Below are 22,853 nucleotides of genomic sequence, written 5' to 3' on the forward strand. Positions count from 1 at the left end.
AAAGAAAGAAAGAAAGAAAGAAAGAAAGAAAGAAAGAAAGAAAGAAAGAAAGAAAAGGAAGGAAGGAAGGAAGGAAGGAAGGAAGGAAGGAAGAAGGAAGGAAGGAAGGAAAGAATAGTCTGGTATACAAAACCTTAGTTTATAAAACACTTCATAGAAAAAATTGTGGAGTTTTCAAACATTTTAGTTGGAGGAAGATTTAGGGGTTTTTAAGGGAAGAAATGTTATAGTCCAATTTACAAGCTATGTAGACTATCCCATCAGTAGTGTGGTGTATGATTTAGAGAGAGGTGAGAGTTCCTGGCTGTAACAAAGGGAGATAATGAGAATTTAGAGACAGTAAAAGAGTGTTGAGAGGTGCGATATGAGGCCAAAAGTTAAGGCTCAATATTATGTGTTGCCTTGACATCTGGTAAAATCCGAAGGACCTTGAATGGCATACCCACAAGTTTTCTCTTACCTTTCTGCTCCAGTGGATAAGGCTTTCTAGCCAAAAATCCTCCTGAATAAATGGACTCATTGCAGTTTCTGCTTATCCCTGAGTAGCGGGTTTTAGTTCCCTATCTGCAGAGGAATTCAGACAAGCCCATCACATCTTCCTGTGGGAGCTAGCAAAGATCTCTCTCTACTGGTACTCCAAAACCTGCCTCCCACAGCCCCTAATTGTTCACTGTGTTCCTAAGTGCAAGTCCCTGTGGGTCTGCATGGCATGGGATGTCCTCCTCTCTGGGCTGTGAATACAGTTGAGCTCATCTGTCTTGTGTTGAGTGTTATGTGTTCAGGCATTTTTCACAACCCTAGGGTAGGAATCCCTGTCTCACCAATGCGGTGAAAAGAGGACCTCAAAACAATTACACGTGGAGAGTAGCGGTCAGAGCTGTGATGTCTAGTAGCCTTTAGTCACATGCCACTATTGAATGCTTGATATGCGGCAAGTCCTAATTGTTATGTGCCGTAAGAGTATAATACAAACTGGATTTTGAAGACTGAGTATGAACACAATAATATAAATATCTCAGTAAACATTTTTATATTAATTGCAGGTTGGTATATTTTACATATATTGTTGTTGAATAAAATATTAAAGTAAATTTCATTTTTATAATCTTCTAAAGTGATTACTGGAGAACTAAATATTATATATGTGGCTTCCATTTGTGACTCATGTTATATTTGTACTCTGCAACTTTGGTTTAGTGAAATGTATTCAGGAAGAGATGCAGGGTAACTTGGGTGTGTGGAAGAGAGAGATTTCTAGAAAGGACTAAAATGTTGGTTTGGTTGGGTGTAGCCATTAAAAAGACAAAAAGATTGAGGAGGAGCAGAAAGTGGATGATGATTTTCATGTGCTCATTAGAGATGTCAGGCAGATATTTAGCTGAAGATAAACAGTGTAAAGTGGATAATAGGTCTGGAATTCCCAAGGAAGCTTGGGCTGAAGATACAGATTTGGGAGTTGCTAGCTCTGGCATCTAAAGTCATGAATAAATTTCTAGAGCTAGAATGTAGAGCAAACTGAAAGGGTGGGTGGTATACATTAAAATGCATAAAAGGGTTAAGTAAATTAGTACTGCTGAACACACTTAAGTATAGGTTAATTATCCTCTAGTGATTACCTACTATGTGCCAGGCTTTGGTGATATATGAGATTTTAGACATTAGAAAAACAATAACATTTTTTAATGGAAATTAATCACTTATATAATATCTTATTTCAGGCAAGAAATGCTGTGTATCTGCAGTTTTAAAGATGCAGAAAACAAGCTGGGCAGCGGTGGTTCATGCCTGTAATCCCAGCACTTTGGGAGGCCAAGGCGGGTGAATCACCTGAGGTAAGGAGTTTGAGACCAGCCTGGCCAACATGGTGAAACCCCATGTCTACTAACAATACAAAAGTTAGCTGGGCGTGGTGGCAGAGACCTGTAATCCTAGCTATTGGGGAGGCTGAGGCACGAGAATAGCTTGAACCCAGGAGGCGGAGGTTGCAGTGAGCCGAGATCATACCACTGTACTCCAGCCTGGGCGACAGAGTGAGACTGTCTCAAAAAAAAAAAAAAAAAAGAAAAGAAAAAAAGAAAACAACAGTGTTTGATATTAATACATGTAATGGAAAATATATTTAAATATAATAAATCATTTTTATTTGTGGCAAAATCTTACTAGAAGAAGGTGACATTAGAGTTAAGACTTGTGGAGAATTCCGGAAAATTTTCTTGCAATTTTATAGTACTGATTCTTTATAATATATGCCTCTATTATATATATGTCTCCATATGATACATATGCTGTCATTAAATTTTGTGACTTTGGCTTGAGGAAGTTGCAGTTCTAGATCTGATATTTTTGATAGAATATGTGTTAGGTTGCAAAGAAATTTAAGAGAGCAATATAAAGAGAAGGTACAAGGGAGATATTCTACTGAATAGACTGACAAAGGAATAGATAGGAGAAAAAGGAAAGAGACTTCAGTAGAATGGACTCAGATGGCACTATTTTACTGTCAATATTATCAGAAAAACAACAAAGAAAAGTACAAAATTTATTTTTGATAGCGATGAGGAAGACAGTTTCCCATTTTGACCATATATAATTATATGTTTAAGATTTATATGTTTTATTTTAAAAGGAGTAGGAAAAACATATTTTTTGATAAACGAAGAGAGAATGATTCAAATTTTACATGTTGTTAACACATTCCCACACAACTGCATCAGCATTGTGCTAAGTTATTTAAATGTATTTTCAATTAATGCCTACAAAAACCCAATGAATAATTATTGTCTATCTTTTACTAACTGGCATAGAAAAGTTCCACAAACTGTCCAAGGCCACACAACTAGTAGCTAGTAAGAGGTAGAACTGGGGTGAGAATTCAGACATCCAAAGCCTGTTCTCATAACCTTGTGGTTATACTTGTTAAGGGTTTAAAATTCAGGGAGTACGTATACAGTGAAGAAAGATAAAAGAAAAGATAAAGAATCAATGATTGATTAAAGCCTTGGATTTCAGAGGAGAAAAAACATGACTCTAGTGACCATACCAGCAGTAGTATTTATTCCGAGGAAGTGAGAACCAATGATATGCTATGCATGTACTACATTTTTTTTTTTTTTTTAACAATTTCAGTAAATACAGAGTTCTCTCTCTGCTTTTCCCACCCACCTCACTGGCTGACATAGAAAATATAATTTGGGAGATCAAAAACTAGTTGAAGTTTCTCAGACACCATATATATATGCATATACATTTGCATTAAACACATATAACGTGTGTGTGTGTGTGTGTGTGTGTGTCCATAGCTAAGCTGTGTTCTTATTGTTGAAAGAAAATTCTACTTGCAAGACTAACAGACTTTTTTTCTTTTTGGAATAATGGGCTAGCATTATTTTTGAGGTACTTCAATCAACAAAACAATTATGTTTTCTAGCCACCAGAGACTGAGCTTTTAAGATATCTTTCCCCCTATACATGTTTTGTGTTGTCTGTAATTAAAAATAAAGCAGTTCTCATGGTAAGTGTGTCACATTATATTAAAACAGTGAGACAGAACAACAAAAACTACACAGTGTCAATGGATGGGTTTGTTAGAATTAAGGGTTACAAAATCTTGCATTGGACTAAAAGCTATTTTTCTAGAAAATATGTGATAAAAAGTGTATAATTTTTTCTCACTAGCATTCTTTCTTGTTGTTTATTTAATTCTCTTTGGGCCATTGTTAAATACAAACAAAATTTGGTTTGGGATGAGTTTTGTAATATAATTTTTGGAGACTGTTACTTGATATGCATACACATTTTGATAAAGACAATAATCAAATATTGTTTTTGCCTTTATCAATGTGAGGTCATCAATAATTATATCTGTGAATTAGACAACTGGATTATAAAAAAAGAAAGGAGAGAAACTAGCTTGCTTTAGAATTTTTAAAGAAACTATGTCATTTAAAGTGGTGAAGAGAACATACAGGATTCTAAGGTGTTGTTATTTCACAGCGATGAGGTATCTATCCCTTTTCAGAAATATTTATTGAGAAACTTCTTTTGCTTTATGGCCCACCATGCTGTTTTTATTGTGGCTTTTGTCAAGACCCCGTCTCTGTATTTATACTGACTATTGAATAGATACCACTGAAAGTTAGTTTGACACTTTATTTGAGAGATTAATATACTACTCTACTTAATTGCTTTGCCTACGGTTTGTGATGCCTCATATTCATTGGTAGAAATTAAAAGAAAGTTTAAACAAACAGCCTGAATTTAGCCTAAGAACTAAAATTCTCCATTTCTGTAACTTCCTTGTAATTACTTTTTTATTTATAGATAGCTTAAATAAATTTCATGACTACTAAAACATATATGATTTAAGACCATGAGATCAAATTTATTTAACATTTTAAATAATTACATGTATTAAAATCTTGAGTCAATAATTCTAAAATAGCCAGTGGGTAAAAATTGGAGAAAACAGCAAGATATTCTTAAATATTAAATTTTTCCTGATTAATTATAATCTCACAGCCCAGAGTTCCTCCTAGTAGTTTATTGTAAGATGAAGATAAATTATATAATTAAAATTTATTTTGTTGTCTTCACTATCAACCTTAATGAGAAATATGTTCACACTGATTAAAGTAACCAAATTGAAAAGACTAGTTGAGTTTGGGGGAAATTTTGCTCCCAGGTATCTTTAGATAGCTAACTGATATTGTACACATTATTTAGAAAACAATGAAAATGGTATAAAATGAGTTACACTTTTAAATGCCAGGTGATGGGTTGGAGAACCTTGAGTTACATAGATTGTACTTGAGATGTAAAGAAGTTTCCCTTTGTTCTATAAATATTACTTTTATTCCACTTGAAAAAAAGTTAATCTCTATTTTTAAAAAGAAAGAATTATACATTGGAGGAAACTAATGAATAAATCAAAGGTTAGAGCTGTACATGCAGTTACTGTGATTTTAGTGTGCGTAATAAAACGCTGTGAAGCACACACTCACTTATGCAATAACGAGGTGGAGAATTGAGCCTCACAGCTAACAGAGAGGAACAACAAAAGTATATGTGATTTGCATTCATATCCATGAAAAACTTTACATGTTTTGAAGAGGGTCAAGATCCTTTTGCTGAGAAACAACAGGAAAACAAACAATCTTAATGAAGTATGAATGTAAAGTTGGATGCTGAATACCTCAATTAGGACACATAAATTTGATGTGTTTGCTTAAAAATCAACAACAAACAACATACAGAAAAATACAGATCTTTGATTTGCTATTATATTATTGCAAGCATAATTTCTCAAATTACAAGAAAAAGTAGTATTATCTACAGCCAACAGAAAATTACTCTGGAGGTTGTTGGGTAATGTTACCAAAGTCAGTTTGATTTACTGTTCTGTTGAAATTTTACCTTCATGTATTACTGAAAAGTTTAACAAAATATCAGTATACCTTCATTGATAAATGAGATAAAAATGCAACTAGCCTTACAATAACCTCCAAATAAGAAAATAACCTATAACTCTAAGAGAGAAAGAACATCACTTCTCCAGAAATTACCATTTGGGTGGCGTAGCTGAGAAATTGGATTTAGGTTAGAGAATTAGTGATGTTTCGAGGTCAGGAGATCAAGACCACCTTGGCTAACACGATGAGACCCCCGTCTCTACTAAAAAAAAATACAAAAAACTAGCTGGGCGTGGTGGCGGGCGCCTGTAGTCCCAGCTACTGGGGAGGCTGAGGCAGGAGAATGGCGTAAACCCGGAGGCGGAGCTTGCAGTGAGCTGAGATCCGGCCACTGCACTCCAGCCCGGGGGACAGAGCGGGACTCCCGTCTCAAAAAAAAAAAAAAAAAAAAAAAAAAAAAGAGAATTAGTGATGTTTGAAGAGGTAAGATTTGGATTATACTTATTTTTAAATAGGCATTAAAAACACAATCTTCTACAACAGTAGATGTACTGGCATATATGAAAAAATTCATGCTTTAAAAAGATTGACATATACTACATAGAAGGCACACTGCCTCACTATATATGCAAACACACCTTGGTGTTTTCATTGCATATTTTATCAATAAAGCTTTATTTATACCTCAGATAGTGAAAAATATATAAATACTATATCATTGTTAAGGTGGAAATATCTAGAATATTAGTATGATAAGTTTCTGGACCCACTTAAAGATGGCCTTAGACTTAATAGTGGTATTATGCAGCTTCATACTCTTTTTTTTCCCCAAAAACTTTAACAGATTTTGCTGGAATCATAATGACAAATTCAATTGGAAAGGCATGTGCTGCCAGATAAAATAACATCAGTGAATATGGAAGATAAAATAGTATCAGTGAATATGGAAGCTCTCAGACAGTCCCCTCTTACAGGAGGAAAACAAAACACATGGGAAGCTCTAAGTCAATAAATTAATAGAGAGGAGTCACTGCAGAAAGAAAACATGTGGGCTGATATAATAAAGAATAATTACTCACAATAAGAGTATGGGGTCACATAATTCCTTCTCATAATAAAAGCAAAATTGTTTTTAAATTCTCAAGGGGAAAATGTTAGCCCTTACTTCAAATACTGAGTTACGACTAACCTCATTTACAGATACCTCACTCATTTTTTCCTTAAAATTTTAACTGGTCACTTGTATATAATCCAGATTATCAGGCATACACAAAGTATCTGAAACCTTATGCTTAACATAGGAACTGGGCTGTGCTATGATCTATACACTAGAAACTGGATAATGCCACAAACCCCCACATTATCTCCCAGAAGCTTACACAGGGATTGATGCTAGTAATTGTCAATGCGTGCATATATAACAGTTTTGATTTTATGAAAAAGGCTGAAGGAAATTTATTCACACAGTTCTTTGTTGACAATCACAAGTGCTTAAGAATAAAGGTTGTGGATTTTTTTTTTTTTTTTAACACTAGAAGTATCTTGAGAGGCTTGGTTCTTGTCTCCAGTGCTATCTCACTTTCTGCAGCTCCTGTCTCAGCCATGACGGCAGAGGCTGCCCCAGTCTGTGTAGCAGTTTGGATAGTTCCACGTTATGATCTCGGTAGTAAGTAGAGAGGAAAGTTCTAGACTGGAAAGAAAAAACAAGAAGAACTTGAAAAAAGCTCTTCATTTCATCAAACAGGATTTTGTAATCTATATTTCTTACGGAATATATCTACTACAATATACGTGTCTACAACATATTATATTTCTTGTATTTTTCCTCAAATATCAGTTATTTTTACCTTTTGAAAATATTTGGCGAATGTGTGGCTACAAAATAGAAACAGGACCAGGTGTATCCTATGCGGCTTATCTGTCATTACAGCACATATTCATTGTGGGATATATGAAGTCTACACAGAAAGAAAAAACGATGACAGGAGTATAATACTAGAGATAAATGAGATAAGGACTGCATGAGGACCGAAATTTACAGAAGTAAGCTAGATAAACCAACATATATTTTTTGAAAATTGGCTCATAATATAAAAATTAAATGTGAGCATAATCATAAAAACTAAAATTCACTTTTACAAACAATAACTTGCAATATTATGCACAATTTTTATACATTTACTCAGAGATGAAATACATTTTTTTAGTCACTAAGAGCCTTAGGCTTCCAAAATATTATAAGGTCTCTGAAACCTGAACCTTTTTACAATGCTCATGTTTCTAATCATGTTGCAGAGATGGGCCATTATTAGAGAAATGCTAAAAAAGTATAAAACATATGAATGGTTTTAGTTCTATAGTTATCTTTCATCTACACAGATTTCTGGAAAACAGGACAATTGGACTTTCTTTCCGGGTGTCATTTATCTCATATTATAGCCCAACTGGCAGCGTTCCATCTATTTGATAAAATTAGAGATGAACACTTTTTCTGTTGCTGGCATAGGTAACAATGGCTCCTGCATTGTTTTCCGTTTGGTCCAAGTTGCACCATCTCTCTTAATCCCTCCTCAATATTTTAACACAAATGGTCTTTTTCCACATAAAACTCCCTTAGCAACTTTTGTGTATACTGTGAAAATGGATTTAAGACAACTACATTTCATCTTGGACCATTCACCAGGTATTTCATTATGTTTCTTCCCTTAAACCAGATTGTAAACACTTCACATTTCGGATAAGACGTTTATAGTAGTAGTGGGAACATTACATTTATTTCTTGGTGGATTAAAATGATTTCTGAAACTCTTTTGAAATTATTGAGTTCAAAAATGTAGCTTAAGCACCTTCTGGTACATCTATTTCCATAGTAACCCATGAATCAACTGCATCCCCCTTTGCCCACCTTGCCGTAAAAGAAATATGTATGATATCTGGCTGAGCCAATTGCTGACTGGTTTTCCAAGCCTGTTCTACCAGATAAGGCATTTCTTCTCATATCCTCACTTCTATTGAAATATTTTCCTGCCATTTTCTGGTTTCGTTTGTCATTGTTTTATGTTTTTATGTCCTTAATACAAATCAATGGATATAACTAATTTATTTATCCTGTAATAAATCTGGGTTCACAACTGTTTTGTCTTTGTATTCTTTCCATTGCTTAGTCCAGTTCCACCTGTGATGTAGGCCTTGAATATCTATATTGAATATATAATAATGATACTTTAATATTTTATCCAAAATCACTTGTTTAGTAAACTATTTAAGTGCTTTACATTTGGAAATGAGTCACTTTTTAGTAAATATTTATGTTTGAATTGCATTCAAACAGCAAAGAATTTCTAGGAATGTATATTAATCCTTAATACCTATCTATCGATCTATATCTATCTATTATCTATGTATCAATTATCTCTGTCATCCTCTAAGTATATACAATTATTAATTGCAAAGAAAGAGCAGATAAAGGAAGCAAATTTCTTGTTACTAGTTTTGAAATAGCTGTTTGCAAATATTTTTGCTAGAGTAATTCAAAGATTAAGAAAATATTACCTCTGGATCCATAGGTGGATATTTTCGGCCTTTGCTTTTTCCAAGGCATTTTGTCTTTCCTCCTTCCAGTAATTGACACCAAAAACCCTTTTGGGGATCAAACCTACAATACATAAAACATATAATGATTACAAATTGTATGGAGAATTTTCAGTGAGACAGCCTCACCAATTGAATAAAGGAAATGTATTTTTGTTTGCCCATTGATTTAATTTAATTCATTGTTCCAGATATTTATTTAGCTGATTTGAGAGAGGCTAAACTGAGATGAAAGAAGCTATATGTTATTATGCATTTTAAGTAGCTATACTCTAATGAAAAAAAAGAAAAAATCCTTAGTTTAATTTTACATTAAATTTTTAACTTAAGTTCCTTAGCTTACCTATGAATCCATAAAAGATCAAAGACCAATAGCTAAAATTACAGCCCATATATAAACGAACTTTAGGATACTTTACTTATGGAGGTGATTTCAAAGATATGTTAACAGATTTATTTGAAATCATTCACTGGTATACATTAAAGGGGTTGAATGTAATGTAGGTATAGTTCTGTGAATATAAACGTGAATTAAAGCTTTCAATTCAGAAAATACTACTTTTTTTATAGTTCAAAATGTTTACACTTTTCAAAAAACCAATTAGAAGTGTAAAAATAAAGTGGAAGATTAGACAACTTCTTATTTCTCTTGTTGAACGCAGATACTCTGTTCGATAATTCAGGTACCCATATTCTTAAAGAAAACTCTAATGCTGTTTTGCTCCCATAGCTGCTCTGAGTTACAAAAGAAAGGATGTGTGGCCTAATTCTTTTTAAAAAAGTCAAATATATAAGAATTTTTGTTTAGGACTAACAGGAGAGGAAAAATGGAAGAATGAACCAAATAAGAAGGGAAATTTTAAGTTCATTACTATGGGACTTGCTGCATGCATAAAACATCGAAAAGGTTTGCATTTTTGTTGCTCAGCAGATGTTTTAGAAGGATGAAGCATAATTGACTGGGATGTAAAGTTAATTAGTTGCAGAATATTTTGTTGCCCTGGGCCCATTCCTATAATACCGGTGCACCTGCAATTTGCTTCTGCACATATGTGAATTCATTTAGGGGGAGAGGGAAGTTTTCTTCACAGTTCCTTGCCCAACCTATTATTAGAGACCTGAACCTTGCAGTCCAAGTTGTCCTAGTACATGTTGTAAATTAAAATTAAATATATCACTAGTTAAATGGATAAAAGAAAGACAGAGTCATTTCCAACCTGGACTTTTCAATCTGCTCTCTGCCTATCACAGTCCTTTCTCCTGTTTTCATTAATTTCCCAAGAGGAAAACCAATTCAGCGTGCTGTATAAAATGAGATGAGGAAGTTGGCATAACAGTGCCCCTAAACATTGTTTTCTGCCTCAGGATGAGAATATTTAACTGCATTAAGGCAAAATACAACCCTGACAGCAAAGCCAACATATTTATACACATGCTGAGAGCATCTCCTTTGCTCTCAGGTAGTGCCATGGTCTCAGGATGGGCTGTGGTCTCTCCTTGCTTTCCACAGCAGCTGTTGTGAGGCACAGCTTAATACAATCAGAGAAAGGAGAGCCGTCCAGAATACTGAAAGTCATTTTTTTTTCTTAGATGGGGTTGTCATAACCTTGAATCTACATGATTTTGCTGTACTGGTTTCATTTATTGCATTGGCAACTTCATATGCCTTAAGTCTAACAAAGGACATTTATCCTCTGTAAGTTACATCAATTCATTGCTTTATGGTTTTACCTTAGCAGGCATGAAATTGTGAAATTAAGATGCAAAACCTTCCTCAATATAACTGTTAGGCAACTTTTAGCACATGAGTTGGTCGTGGTTTGAGTTTTTTTATTCTACTGAACATCACTATAGTTATTAATTTCTGTGATGTGTGAGACATATTAAAATCATATATTTTGTACTTGTTTGTAATCTCTCCTTCAACAGTGTAATTTTACAGGTTTATTGAACCATAAGCAACTATTTGTCATAAACAGGATAGAAACATTACTTCAACTACTGCTGAGAGGCAGGGAAAAAAAGCCAACATCAGTAACTATTAATACAAACATATTATAGGAAGCTTCATTTACTTAATTAACAGGAATATGCCTTGTGTTGTTGTTATTTCCATGTGTAGGTAAAAACTTCATTAAGGTTGTTTTAGTGGATAAGGAACAACCCAATCTTATTACTGCTTTTCCTGTTCCTCTGTTAGCCTCTCTAATTGTCTAATTGCTGATTCTAATCTGCTGTGAAATGGGAAATTATACAATTGCGCTTGTTAGAATTTTACCTAAAATTTAACAGGTTTTGTATCAGACTTTGTGGGAGAAGCTTTTATGAGTAAAGTACAATCTCTTTTAAGGTATCTTTTGGCTGCCTGTTTTTGTTTGTCATTTTGCTTCTTTTACATTTCTCCCCATTTTTAATTATAAACATATATGGTTTTATTTTCCCAAGATGACAGCAATCATATCTCCCATCCCACATTCTTTCCCACTGGTGATGTTGCCCCACCCCATCAAGAGGTGCTGTCTGGTTTTTCTCTCCTTGGATTTAGACTGGCTTTAGTGATTATTATAACAAGTAGAATGCAGCCTAAGTTAAACTGTGTGACTTGCAGGTCTAGGTTAGAGAAGGACTTGACTGTCTTGGACCGCATGCTCCCTTGACTTATTGCTCCCTCTTGGAACACAGCCACCACAGTGTAAGAAAGCCAAGTCATCCAGGAGGCCTCATGGACAGTCACCAATCCACTGATCTCAGCCTTTGAGCCATGCCAGTCCAGGATTCAGAGATGTGAGTGAAGGAGACGCCAGATGATTTCGGGTCCCAGTCATCTGAGTCAAATCCAGATATTCAAGTCTTCCAGACTGTGGCTCTAAACATCATGAGCAAAGACAAGCCATCCTTCTGTATCCTATCTAATTCCTACCCACAGATTCCATGAGCATAATAAAATAATGGTCATTATAAGCCACTAGGCTTTGGGATGGTTTGTCATGCAACAATAAATAGCTGGAACAGTATACATGATTATATTTGGTTATAAGTAATTTAATAAATACAGAATAAAACACGAATATACTCATTTCCCAATTCGGCCCTAAATATTGCATTTCATTTCTAAACTGTAAATTATGTGAAAGAGGAGACAATATCTTTTTCAATTTTGTAACCTAAATTTCTAGGACGCTTTCTGCACAGGTAGGCAAGTGAAAAATTTACTTAATCAAACTGGTACAGGGAAAACTCACAAAAAGAAGAATTTACAATAATATAAAATATACTTTATAAAATAAAGTATTTCTGGTATTTGAAAGAGAAACACTACATGGCCGGGCATGGTGGCTCACGCCTGTAATCCCAGCATTATGGGAGGCTGAGGTGGGTGGATCACGAGGTCAGGAGATCAAGACCATCCTGGCTAACACGGTGAAACCCTGTTTCTACTAAAAATACAAAAAATTAGCTGGGCAAGGTGGCGCCTGCCTGTAGTCCCAGTTACTCGGGAGGCTGAGGCAGGAGAACGGCGTGAACCTGGGAGGCGGAGCGTGCAGTGAGCCGAGATCATTTCACCACACTCCAGCCTGGGTGACAGAGCGAGACTCCATCTCAAAAAAAAATAATAAATAAATAAATAAATAAATAAATAAATAAATAAGAAACACTACATGACTGATGAGGAGATTCCTTTGATTGCTTGTAGGTAGCACAGGATGTATAAATTCTAGCTAGTATTAATGATGTTATATACACACCTACCAGTGATAATTTATGATGGCAAATAATGGAAATGAAATCAAGTACTCACGTTAGTGCTTCGGAGTAATTATAATGAGGTGTAACTCCCAGAAACTTCTGGACTTCATCCATCACAGTAGCTGGGTCAGATCTCAGCTGCTGTCCATCAATAATTAGCAACTGTAAAGTTAGAAATAGTCACTTTATGAAGAACAAAATTAAATTGAATAGACTGATGCCTTCCTTCACCTGGTGTGGCATTCAAAAATTAGATCAGTGTGGATGGGAAGCAAATATGCCCTACTTAGAATACATTTGAATGTTTATTATTCTTCTATCCTTCCACATAAACAATAAAGTTTGCCATAGGCATCATTTCTTGTGAATTATCAAGTTATCACCATTAACTTGCTTTTTGTAAATTAGAAGTAAACATAGACACTTTCTTGATTTAGTACTTTAGTAGAAACATAATTTTCCATTTGTTGTGTGATCAGATAACTATCCAGCCTACCAAATTCCTATTAGCTGACCCTGGAGCTTAGGGCTCAGAAATAGTGGTCATCCAAATGAAAATCACTCATCTAATCTTAAAAAAACAAGACAGAGGGAAGAGGGAAATGTTTGTCCCTGCCTTACTGATCATTGGATCACTGCCCTAGAAAATCATAATTGTCAACGGAATACTGGAAAAGACCAGGCACAGTGGCTCACACCGGTAATCCCAGCACTTTGGGAGGCCCAGGAGGGTGGATCACTTGAGGTCAGGAGTTCAAGACCAGCCTGACCAACAAGGTGAAACCCTGTCTCCACTAGAAATACAAAAATTAGCCAGGTGTGGTGGCAGATACCTGTTGTCCCAGCTACTTGGGAGGCTGAGACAGGAGAATTGCTTGAACCCAGGAGGCCAAGGTTGCAGTGAGCCAAGATCACACCACCGCACTCCAGCCTAGGTGATGGAGCGAGACTCCGTCTCCAAAAAAAAGAATACTGGAAAAAGGTCAATGGTAAGGCCCAGCTACTAGGGTTTCAACTTGCCCTAAGCTGGAAGACAGAATGTAAAATTATGCTTTCTCCGTTATGTCTCTGCCAGGTTTTGATATCAGGATGATGCTGGCCTTATAAAATGAGTTAGGGAGGAGTCTCTCCTTGTACCTCTGGTAGAATTCAGCTGTGAAGCAGTCTGATCCTGTCTTTTGTTTGTTTGTTTTTGGTATTTTAGGTGATAGGCTATTAATTACTGCCTCAATTTTAGAACTTGTTATTGGTCTGTTCAGGGATTTGACTTCTTCCTGGTTTAGTCTTGGGAAGGTGTATGTGTCCAGGAATTTATCCATTTCTTCTAGATTTTCTAGTTTATTTGCATAAAGGCATTTATAGTATTCTCTGATGATAGTTGTATTCTGTGGGATCAATGGTAATATCCCCTTTATCATTTTTTATTGTGTTTATTTGATTCTTCTCTCTTTTCTTCTTCATTTGTCTAGCTAGTCCATATATTTTCTTAATTGTTTCGAAAAACCAGCTCTTGGATTCATGGATTTTTTGAAGAGTTTTTCGTGTCTCTATCTCCTTCAGTTCTGCTCTAATTTTCTAATTTTACTTATTTCTTGTCTTCTGCTAGCTTTTGAATTTATTTGCTATTGCTTCTCTAGTTATTTTAATTATGATGCTAGAGTGTTGATTTTAGATCTTTCCAGCTTTCTGTTGTTGTGGTATAAATTTCCCTCTCAACACTGCTTTACCTGTGTACCAGTGATTCTGGTACGTTGTCTCTTTATTCTCATTTGTTTCAAAGAACTTCTTTATTTCTGCCTTAATTTTGTTATTTATCCAGTAGTCATCCAGGAGCAAGTTGTTCAGTTTCCATGTAGTTGTGCAGTTTTGAGTGAGTTTCTTAATCTTGAGTCGTAATTTGATTGCACTGTGGTCTGAGAGACTTTTGGTTATGATTTCCATTCTTTTGCACTTGCTGAGGAGTGTTTTACTTCCAATTATGTTGTCAATTTTAGAATACATGCTATATGGTGCAGAGAAGAATGTATATTCTGTTGATTTGGAATGGAGAGTTCTGTAGATGTCTATTAGGTCCACTTACTCCAGAGCTGAGTTCAATTCCTGGATATCCTGTTAATTTTCTGTCTCATTGTTCTGTCTAATACTGACACTGCAGTGTTAAAGTCAACCACTATTATTTTGTGGGAGTCTGAATGTCTTGTAGGTCTCTAAGAACTTGTTATATGAATCTGGGTGCACCTGTATTTGGTGCATATATATTTAGGACAGTTAGCTCTTCTTGTTGTGTTGATCCCTTTACCATTATGTAATGCCCTTCTTTGTCGTTTTGGATCTTTGATGGTTTAAATGGTTTAAAGTCTGTTTTATCAGAGACTAGGGTTGCAACTTCTGTATTTTTTTTTTTTTTTGGCTTTCCATTTACTTTGTAAATATTTCTCCATTCGTTTCTTTTAAGCCTATGTGTGTCTTTGCATGTGAGATGGGTCTCCTGAATACAGCACATCAATGGGCCTTGACTGTTTATCCGATTTGTCAATCTGTGTCTTTGAATTGGGGCATTTAGCCCATTTACATTTAAGGTTAATATTGTTATGTGTGAATTTGAATCTGTTATCATGATGCTAGCTGGTTATTTTGTACATTAGTTAATATAGTTTCTTCATAGTGTCATTGGTCTTTATATTTTGATGTGTTTTTGCAGGGCTGGTGCAGGTTTTTCCTTTCCATACTGGGTGCTTCCATCAGGAGCTCTTGTAAGGCAGGCCTGGTGATGACAAAATCCCTCAGCATTTGCTTCTCATTAAATAATTTTATTTCTCTTTTGCTTATGAAACTTAGTGTGGCTGAATATGAAATTCTTTTTTCTGTTTGAAAATTCTTTTCTTTAAAGATGTTGAATATTGGTCCCCACTCTCTTCTGGCTTGTAGGGTTTCTGCAGAGATCTGCTGTTAGTCTGATGGGCTTCCCTTTGTAGGTAACCTGACCTTTCTCTCTGGATGCCCTTAACATTTTTTTCTTCATTTCAACCTTGGAGAATCTGACGATATGTGTCTTAGGGTTGGTTTTCTCATGGAGTATCTTAGTAGTGATCTCTGTATTTCCTGAATTTGAATGTTGGCCTGTCTTGCTAGGTAGGGGAAGTTCTCCTGGATAATATCCTGAATTGTGTTTTCCAACTTGGTTCCATTCTTCCTGTCACATTCAAGTACACCAATCAATTTTAGCTTTGGTCTTTTCACATAGTCCCACATTTCTTGGGGGCTTCGTTCATTCCTTTTTACTCTTTCTTCTCTAATCTTGTCTTCACACCTTATTTCAGTAAGTTGATCTTCAATCTCTGATAGCTTTTATTCTGCTTAATCGATTCGGCTGTTGATACTTGTGTATGCTTCACAAAGTTCTCATGCTGCATTTTTCGGCTCCTTACCCACCTTCTGAAGCGTATTTCTGTCAATTCATCAATCTCATTCTGTGTCCAGTTTTGTGCCCTTGCTGGAGAGGAGTTGCAATCATTTGGAGGAGAAGAGGCATTCTGTTTTTTGAAATTTTCATCATTTTTGTCCTGGTTTTTCCTCATCTTCATGGATTTATCTACCTTTGATCTTTGGGGCTGATAACCTTTGGATGGGGTTTTGTGTAGGGCTACTTTATGTTGATGTTTCATATGGAACCAAAAAAGAGCCCGTATAGCCAAGACAATCCTAAGCAAAAAGAACAAAGCTGGAGGCATCATGCTACCTGACTTCAAACTATACTACAAGGCTACAGTAACCAAACAAACATGGTACTGGTACCAAAACAGATATACGGACTAATGAAATGGAACAGAGGCCTCAGAAATAACACCACACATCTACAACCATCTGATCTTTGACAAACCTGACAAAAACAAGCAATGAGGAAAGGATTCCCTATTTAATAAATGATGGTGGGGAAACTGGCTAGCCATATGCAAAAAATTGAAACTGGACCCTTTCCTTACACTTTATACAAAAATTAACTCAAGATGGATTAAAGATTTAAGTGTAAGACCTAAAACCATGAAAATCCTAGAAGAAAACCTAGGCAATACCACTCAGGACATAGGAATGGGCAAAGACTTCATGACTAAAACACCTAAAGCAATGGCAACAAAAGCCAAAATTAACAAGTGGGATCTAATTAAACTAAAGAGCTTCTGCACAGCAAAAGAAACTATTGTCAGAGTGAACAGAAAACCTATAGAATGGGAGAAAATTTTTGCAATCTATTCATCTGACAAAGGGCTAATATCCAGAATCCACAAGGAACTTAAACAATTTACAAGAAAAACACAATCTCATCAAGAAGTGAGCAAAGGATATGAACAGACACTTCTCAAAAGAAGACATTTATGCGATCAACAAACATGGAAAAAAGCTTATCATCACTATTTATTAGCGAAATGCAAATCAAATCACAATGAGATACCATCTCATGCCAGTTAGAATGGTGATCATTAAAAAGTCAGGAAATAACAGACGCTGGAGAGAATGTGGAGAAATAGGAACGCTTTTACATTGTTGGTGGAGCGTAAGTTAGTTCAACCATTGTGGAAGACAGTATGGCAATTCCTCAAGGATTTAGAGCCAGAGCTACCATTTGACCCAGCAATCCCATTACTGGGTATATATTTAAAAGATTATAAATCATTCTAATATAAAGTCATATGCACATGTATGTTCATTGCAGCACTATTCACAATAGCGAAGACTTGGAACCAGCCCGATGCCCATCAATTTTAGACTGGATAAAGAAAATATGGCACATATACACCATGGAATACTATGCAGACATAAAAAAGGATGAGTTCATGTCCTTTGCAGGGACATGGTGAAGCTGGAAACCATCATTGTCAGCAAACTAACACTGGAACAGAAAACCAAATACCACATGTTCTCACTTGTAAGTGGGAATTGAACAATGAGAACATAGGCACAGGGAGGGGAACATCACACACTGTGTCCTGTCAGGGGTGTGGGGCAAGGCGAGGGATAGCATTAGGAGAAATATCTAATGTAGATGACAGATTGATGGGTGCAGTGAACCACCATGGCACATGTATACTTATGTAACAAACCTGCATGTTCTGCACACGTAGCCCAGAACTTAAAAGTTTTTTTTTTTTTTTAAAGATCAATACAAAAAAAAAATATATGGATGCCTTTTTTCAAATCCTTATTTCTTGGTCTATCTCATATTCCTGTAGCCATTATAACACTCCCCATTTGGCAGCCTAGTGAATGACCTTCTTTCCTTATAAGGGCCATACAGAACAAACATCATGTAGTTATCTCCATGTGGTGTTTCATAAAGTTGTTGTCTAACTGGCTGTTGTACTGGTAGTTGAGAGTTGTTGCCTGTAAATCCCATGATGTCTCCTGTGGAGAACTTATCACTCTGAGACTAGCTACTATTCAAAAGAAGATTGCAAGAATGTGTTTTAGAGATATTTATCATGTTAATAGTATTAATAAAATTAAAAATGTAAAATGCACACTTCTTCCTTACTTATAATTGTTCTGATTATAAATCACCGTCTGTGGCAATGTTCATTCACATTTTCTGCTTGTCAGTGCAATACAATCATGATAAACACAAGAAAGTAATTTCAGGACATTATGATAAAATACAAAATTTCAGGACATTATAATAAAATAAACAGAAGAAAGTAATTTCAGGACATTACCTGAGAAGTAGCAAAGTAAGTTAGCCATCTTTCTATGTGGACTGCATACCATCCAGGTACTAGGCATCTTCTCTGCAAAGTTTTTAAGTCAGATGGAGCCCAATGTCCTGCTGAAATAACTTCATAGAAATTGAACCTCAGAGCAGCTGGATCTTCATGTGATCGTTGGTGCTTTAACAAGAAATTCAATTGTAAAGTTAATTTTTTCAATGCCTGTGTAGATATGCATATGTGTATATGTGAGCACATGCATGTGTGTGCTTGGTGTGTGTGTATAAGTGTGTGTGTCCTTTATGTCACACAAGAATAACAAATTAAATACTTAATTTTAGAATAAAAAAATGAACAAAATGAAATAGAATGACAACTGCATACACTGGAACACCCATTGGCATACTGCTTACTTTAAAGTAAGTTAAAGTACAAGCCTTCACTATATATCAAGTGGTATGCACATAAACTTGTAGTTATAAGTCTACAGTGGTTAGGTGCAAGGCAGAGATAGGATGTGAGGATTTTCTTCATGGATATTATTAAGAATGAGAAGATGTCAGAGACCAGACAAATCAAGCCTCATGAAAAATTTAGATTTTGCAAGAACAGTCTTTTTAAGAGTAGTCATACATGTTTCTTGGGCCATCATTTCATTACAGCCATTCCCTCAGATTCTAACATTTTCCCAATACCCCTGTGTAGCAGGTGCTATGGGTACAGAGAAAGCTGCTGTCCATTTCTCACGCTTGTTTAGGTGTCATGTTCATATTGATGTCACCCAAGGTCCTTTCTGTTTGCTCTCACATGGGTTTCTACCTAAACCTGCTAATTTACGAATATTGCTTCACTTCTACTTTTCAGTATCAAATCCTGAGTCACATCAAACTATCATTGGTCAAACAGGAGACAGCCCAGCTCAGTGAGAGATAAATTTAACAGTCAATACAATTTAACAAGCATTATTTAAGCTTTTTTCCAGAACAAAGATCTGAGATAGATCCTGGAGATAAAAAGATATAAGACACAACTACTCTCTTCAAAGAAATCAGATCTAGTGTAGGAGACCATAGATAGGAATAAAGTTGAATATTTGACATATTTGATTAGAGGTAGAAGTTACTTGCTGTGACAGTCAGATCAGTAAGTGATTAATTCTGACTGCAGCATGAAAGGAGTTTTCAACAGTTGAAGCTTTTGAGCTAAAATGTAAGGAGAAAGATTGTGAGACTCAGAAAAAAAAAACAAAACAAAATACCAAACACATATGAAAACTAAGAGGACTTCATCATCTAAGGTAAGTTTGAGCAAAGGTAGATGAAGTGTGTGGGAATAAGTGTTGTGAGACTTCGGAAAGTGAATTTGAAAAACTTCTAGCATAGGGTAAAGGTGGAAGTATACTGGTCCCTGTTTATGACTGTGTAATGGCTGGCCTTATGTGTGAGTGATGGATCTTATGTGTGAGTTAGAAATAAAAATAACTAGAAAAGTAAAGATGATTAGGAAATGGTGAATGGTTAAAGAATAATTAATAAGTGGCACACACTTTTGAAGTCCTCTCATTGTTGTATATTTATTGATATTTCTATATATGTACACCTTATGCTGAGTATATAGATGATATAACTCATTTTAACAAAATGTGTAGAAATTATATAATTTCAATAAAGAATAAGAAACGCACTACACACATATTTAATACAGTAATGCTAAAATGTCTACCTTAAGCAGTGATAACATGAAACTGTGCTTAATCTGTTCTATATTGACTTATGCCAGCTTAGCACCAACTTTTCTTTATTTCCTGCAGCTAAGTAGATTAGCATAAAAATATGACCATGAAGTCACAAAGGGACATATTTTATGGAAAAATAGCACTATAGCTCCTCTGCGAGGTCCATTATAAAAATGTGGGGTAGAAATTACAGTGGCAGGTGACATTTGTAGGAGTTTCTGAATTATACCTGCTGAGCTTTGGATTTATGGTATTTACTGAATAGATGGGACTAGCTAAGTAATAGGCTACATTATTTTGAAATGTGGAGCAGTGTGGGGCCCTACTCACTGCCATACAGCAATAAAAAAGTATTATCAGAAAAAATAATTCCTTTGAAACCTGTATGTATGTTCAAAGAATTTATTTGAAAAAGCAAGCTCAGAGAGGCACACACATCATAAAGATTTGCTTTTATTGAACTAGTTTAATCTATGTGAAAAAAAAAAGATTCACTTAAATCTACTCTACGTAGTGACCATGCTAGCGAAATGTTTGACGTTTTCCTCAGTTGCTTAAATTCAAAACTTTAAGGCTTCACATTTTAATGCTTTTGGTCTACTGAAAAAATAGGTTTATCTTGCTTTGCAAGGAGTGTTCACAAAGTGAGAAAGACATAATTCTTGTACCTTGTGGGAAATACTGACTCATGGATTAGATAAATTCTGATGGTAGTTTATAAATTTTGCTTCCAATGTAAGTTTTAGATCCCAACGACTTGCCTTCCAGTTTGCAATGCCACATTTTTCTATACATCAGTATTTGTTTTCAGTAATATATTTTTTATTAAATAAATTTTGAAAAATCAAGGAAAAGAAGAAAAAAATGAAAGTACTTGTTATCCTACTACACCCTTCAAAAATTCCCTTTTAGTATTCTTTACTTTGATATTAATTTGTATATGCACTAAATTTGTGCATACACAAAATGCACTCACATCGCTGGGATTTTGGTATATAATACAGTGTTACCATCGTAACGTCAAGATTACCAACTTGTATTAGGCCATCATTGCTGTAGGTGAATTTACATGTCTGTTGTCAGCTTTATCCCACCACTGTATGATGATTTCATATCCTCTCTTTTCTCCTCTTCTCAAACTGCTATGTCCTGAAACTATCACCGTCTTTTCATCAGATTAACTCATTCCAGGCGACCATCACAGTCACTTCAATTTTTCTATCTCAGGCCTTTGGGTTTACCAGTGTCTACATTCTTCCCCTCTTCTATCTCTTAAGTTTCAACCCAGGGATTCTTAAACATCGGCCTGTTGATAGAATACAGCGTGTCTATGGACTTGGATCAGCAAAAGAAAAAAAAGAAAAACGACAAAAATACTCTTTGTGCAGGACGCGGTGGTTCACGCCTGTAATGCCAGCACTTTGGGAGGCCGAGGCGGGCGGATCACCAGGTCAGGAGATTGGGCAAAACACGGTGAAAACCCGTCTCTACTAAAAAAACAAAAACTGTACTAAAAAAACAAAAAATAAAAAAACAAAAACTGGCCGGGCGCGGTGGCTCAAGCCTGTAATCCCAGCACTTTGGGAGGCCGAGACGGGTGGATCACGAGGTCAGGAGATCGAGACCATCCTGGCTAACACGGTGAAACCCCGTCTCTACTAAAAAAAAAAAAACTTAGCCGGGCATGGTGGCAGGTGCTGTAGTCCCAGCTACTTGGGAGGCTGAGGCAGGAGAATGGCGTGAACCCAGAAGGGAGAGGTTGCAGTGAGCCAAGATCACGCACTGTACTCCAGCCTGGGCGGCAGAGCGAGACTCCGTCTCAAAAAAAAAAAAACTTAGCCGGGCATGGTGGCAGGTGCTGTAGTCCCAGCTACTTGGGAGGCTGAGGCAGGAGAATGGCGTGAACCCAGAAGGGAGAGGTTGCAGTGAGCCAAGATCACGCCATTGCACTCGAGCCTGGGCGATAGAGCCAGACTCCATTAAAAAACAAAAACAAAAACAAACAAACAAAAAGCTTTTTGTTTTCAGTAATTACTGAATGGAATGAATATAGACAACAGCCACAGTATTTATTGTACTGTGGTTGTGATTTTACCACCAATAAAAATCAGTTATTTTATATCCCATTACTGGTGTCTTAGATATATCAAAATGTTGCTTATGGTCACTACTATTTCAAAGTTATTATAGTACTAGACTCATCATTAGAACTTACCATATAATGATTTAATTAAAAAATCATTAATTGTTACTAATTGAAAAAGTATTTCACATTAACATAGCAGTTTATTTTGTATATATATTTAGTTTCATGCTTTTAAAATATATTTTTGAAACACTCGTAGGAACCATCAGACAGCTGGAAGAATCCCAACACAAGAAAAGTTAAGAACTCAGAATGGAGGCAGGGCTGCCACTGGTCTCACCATCTAAGCCATTTCCTGTAGCCATTCTTTCTTGTATCTTCACAGAGTTAGTTACCTATTTTCTCCTCTGGGCCTTTAACCTCTCTTTCTTTGGAAATGACTTATCAAATCACCACTACTACAGACGATGTTTTCTCAATTCCACTTCTGCTTCTATGTAATAAACCAGTGTCCTGTTTTACTCCTTCAAAATCACATTTTTGGAGTCTTTTGCAAGTGCTGCCTCTATTTCTTCACCCCCAATTAC

At 35.7% G+C, this 22,853-nt stretch overlaps 1 protein-coding gene across 1 annotated transcript in view; it reads right to left on the reverse strand.

The window, feature by feature from the left end:
• Positions 1-6,937: 6,937 nt before the first annotated feature.
• The window catches only part of NDST4 (N-deacetylase/N-sulfotransferase (heparan glucosaminyl) 4), a 300,692-nt gene continuing 284,776 nt past the window's right edge, over positions 6,938-22,853 (reverse strand). Inside the window, exons 12-15 of the mRNA XM_011948380.1 lie at positions 18,455-18,625; positions 12,799-12,908; positions 8,961-9,063; positions 6,938-7,098 (exon numbers count right to left, since the gene is read on the reverse strand). Of these exons, the coding sequence (XP_011803770.1) occupies positions 6,979-7,098; positions 8,961-9,063; positions 12,799-12,908; positions 18,455-18,625 (504 nt within the window). The 3' untranslated portion in view covers positions 6,938-6,978. The remainder of the gene's footprint in view (positions 7,099-8,960; positions 9,064-12,798; positions 12,909-18,454; positions 18,626-22,853) is intronic.

Source organism: Colobus angolensis, unplaced genomic scaffold (assembly GCF_000951035.1).
Source record: "Colobus angolensis palliatus isolate OR3802 unplaced genomic scaffold, Cang.pa_1.0 Scaffold279, whole genome shotgun sequence".
Lineage (NCBI taxonomy): Eukaryota > Metazoa > Chordata > Mammalia > Primates > Cercopithecidae > Colobus > Colobus angolensis.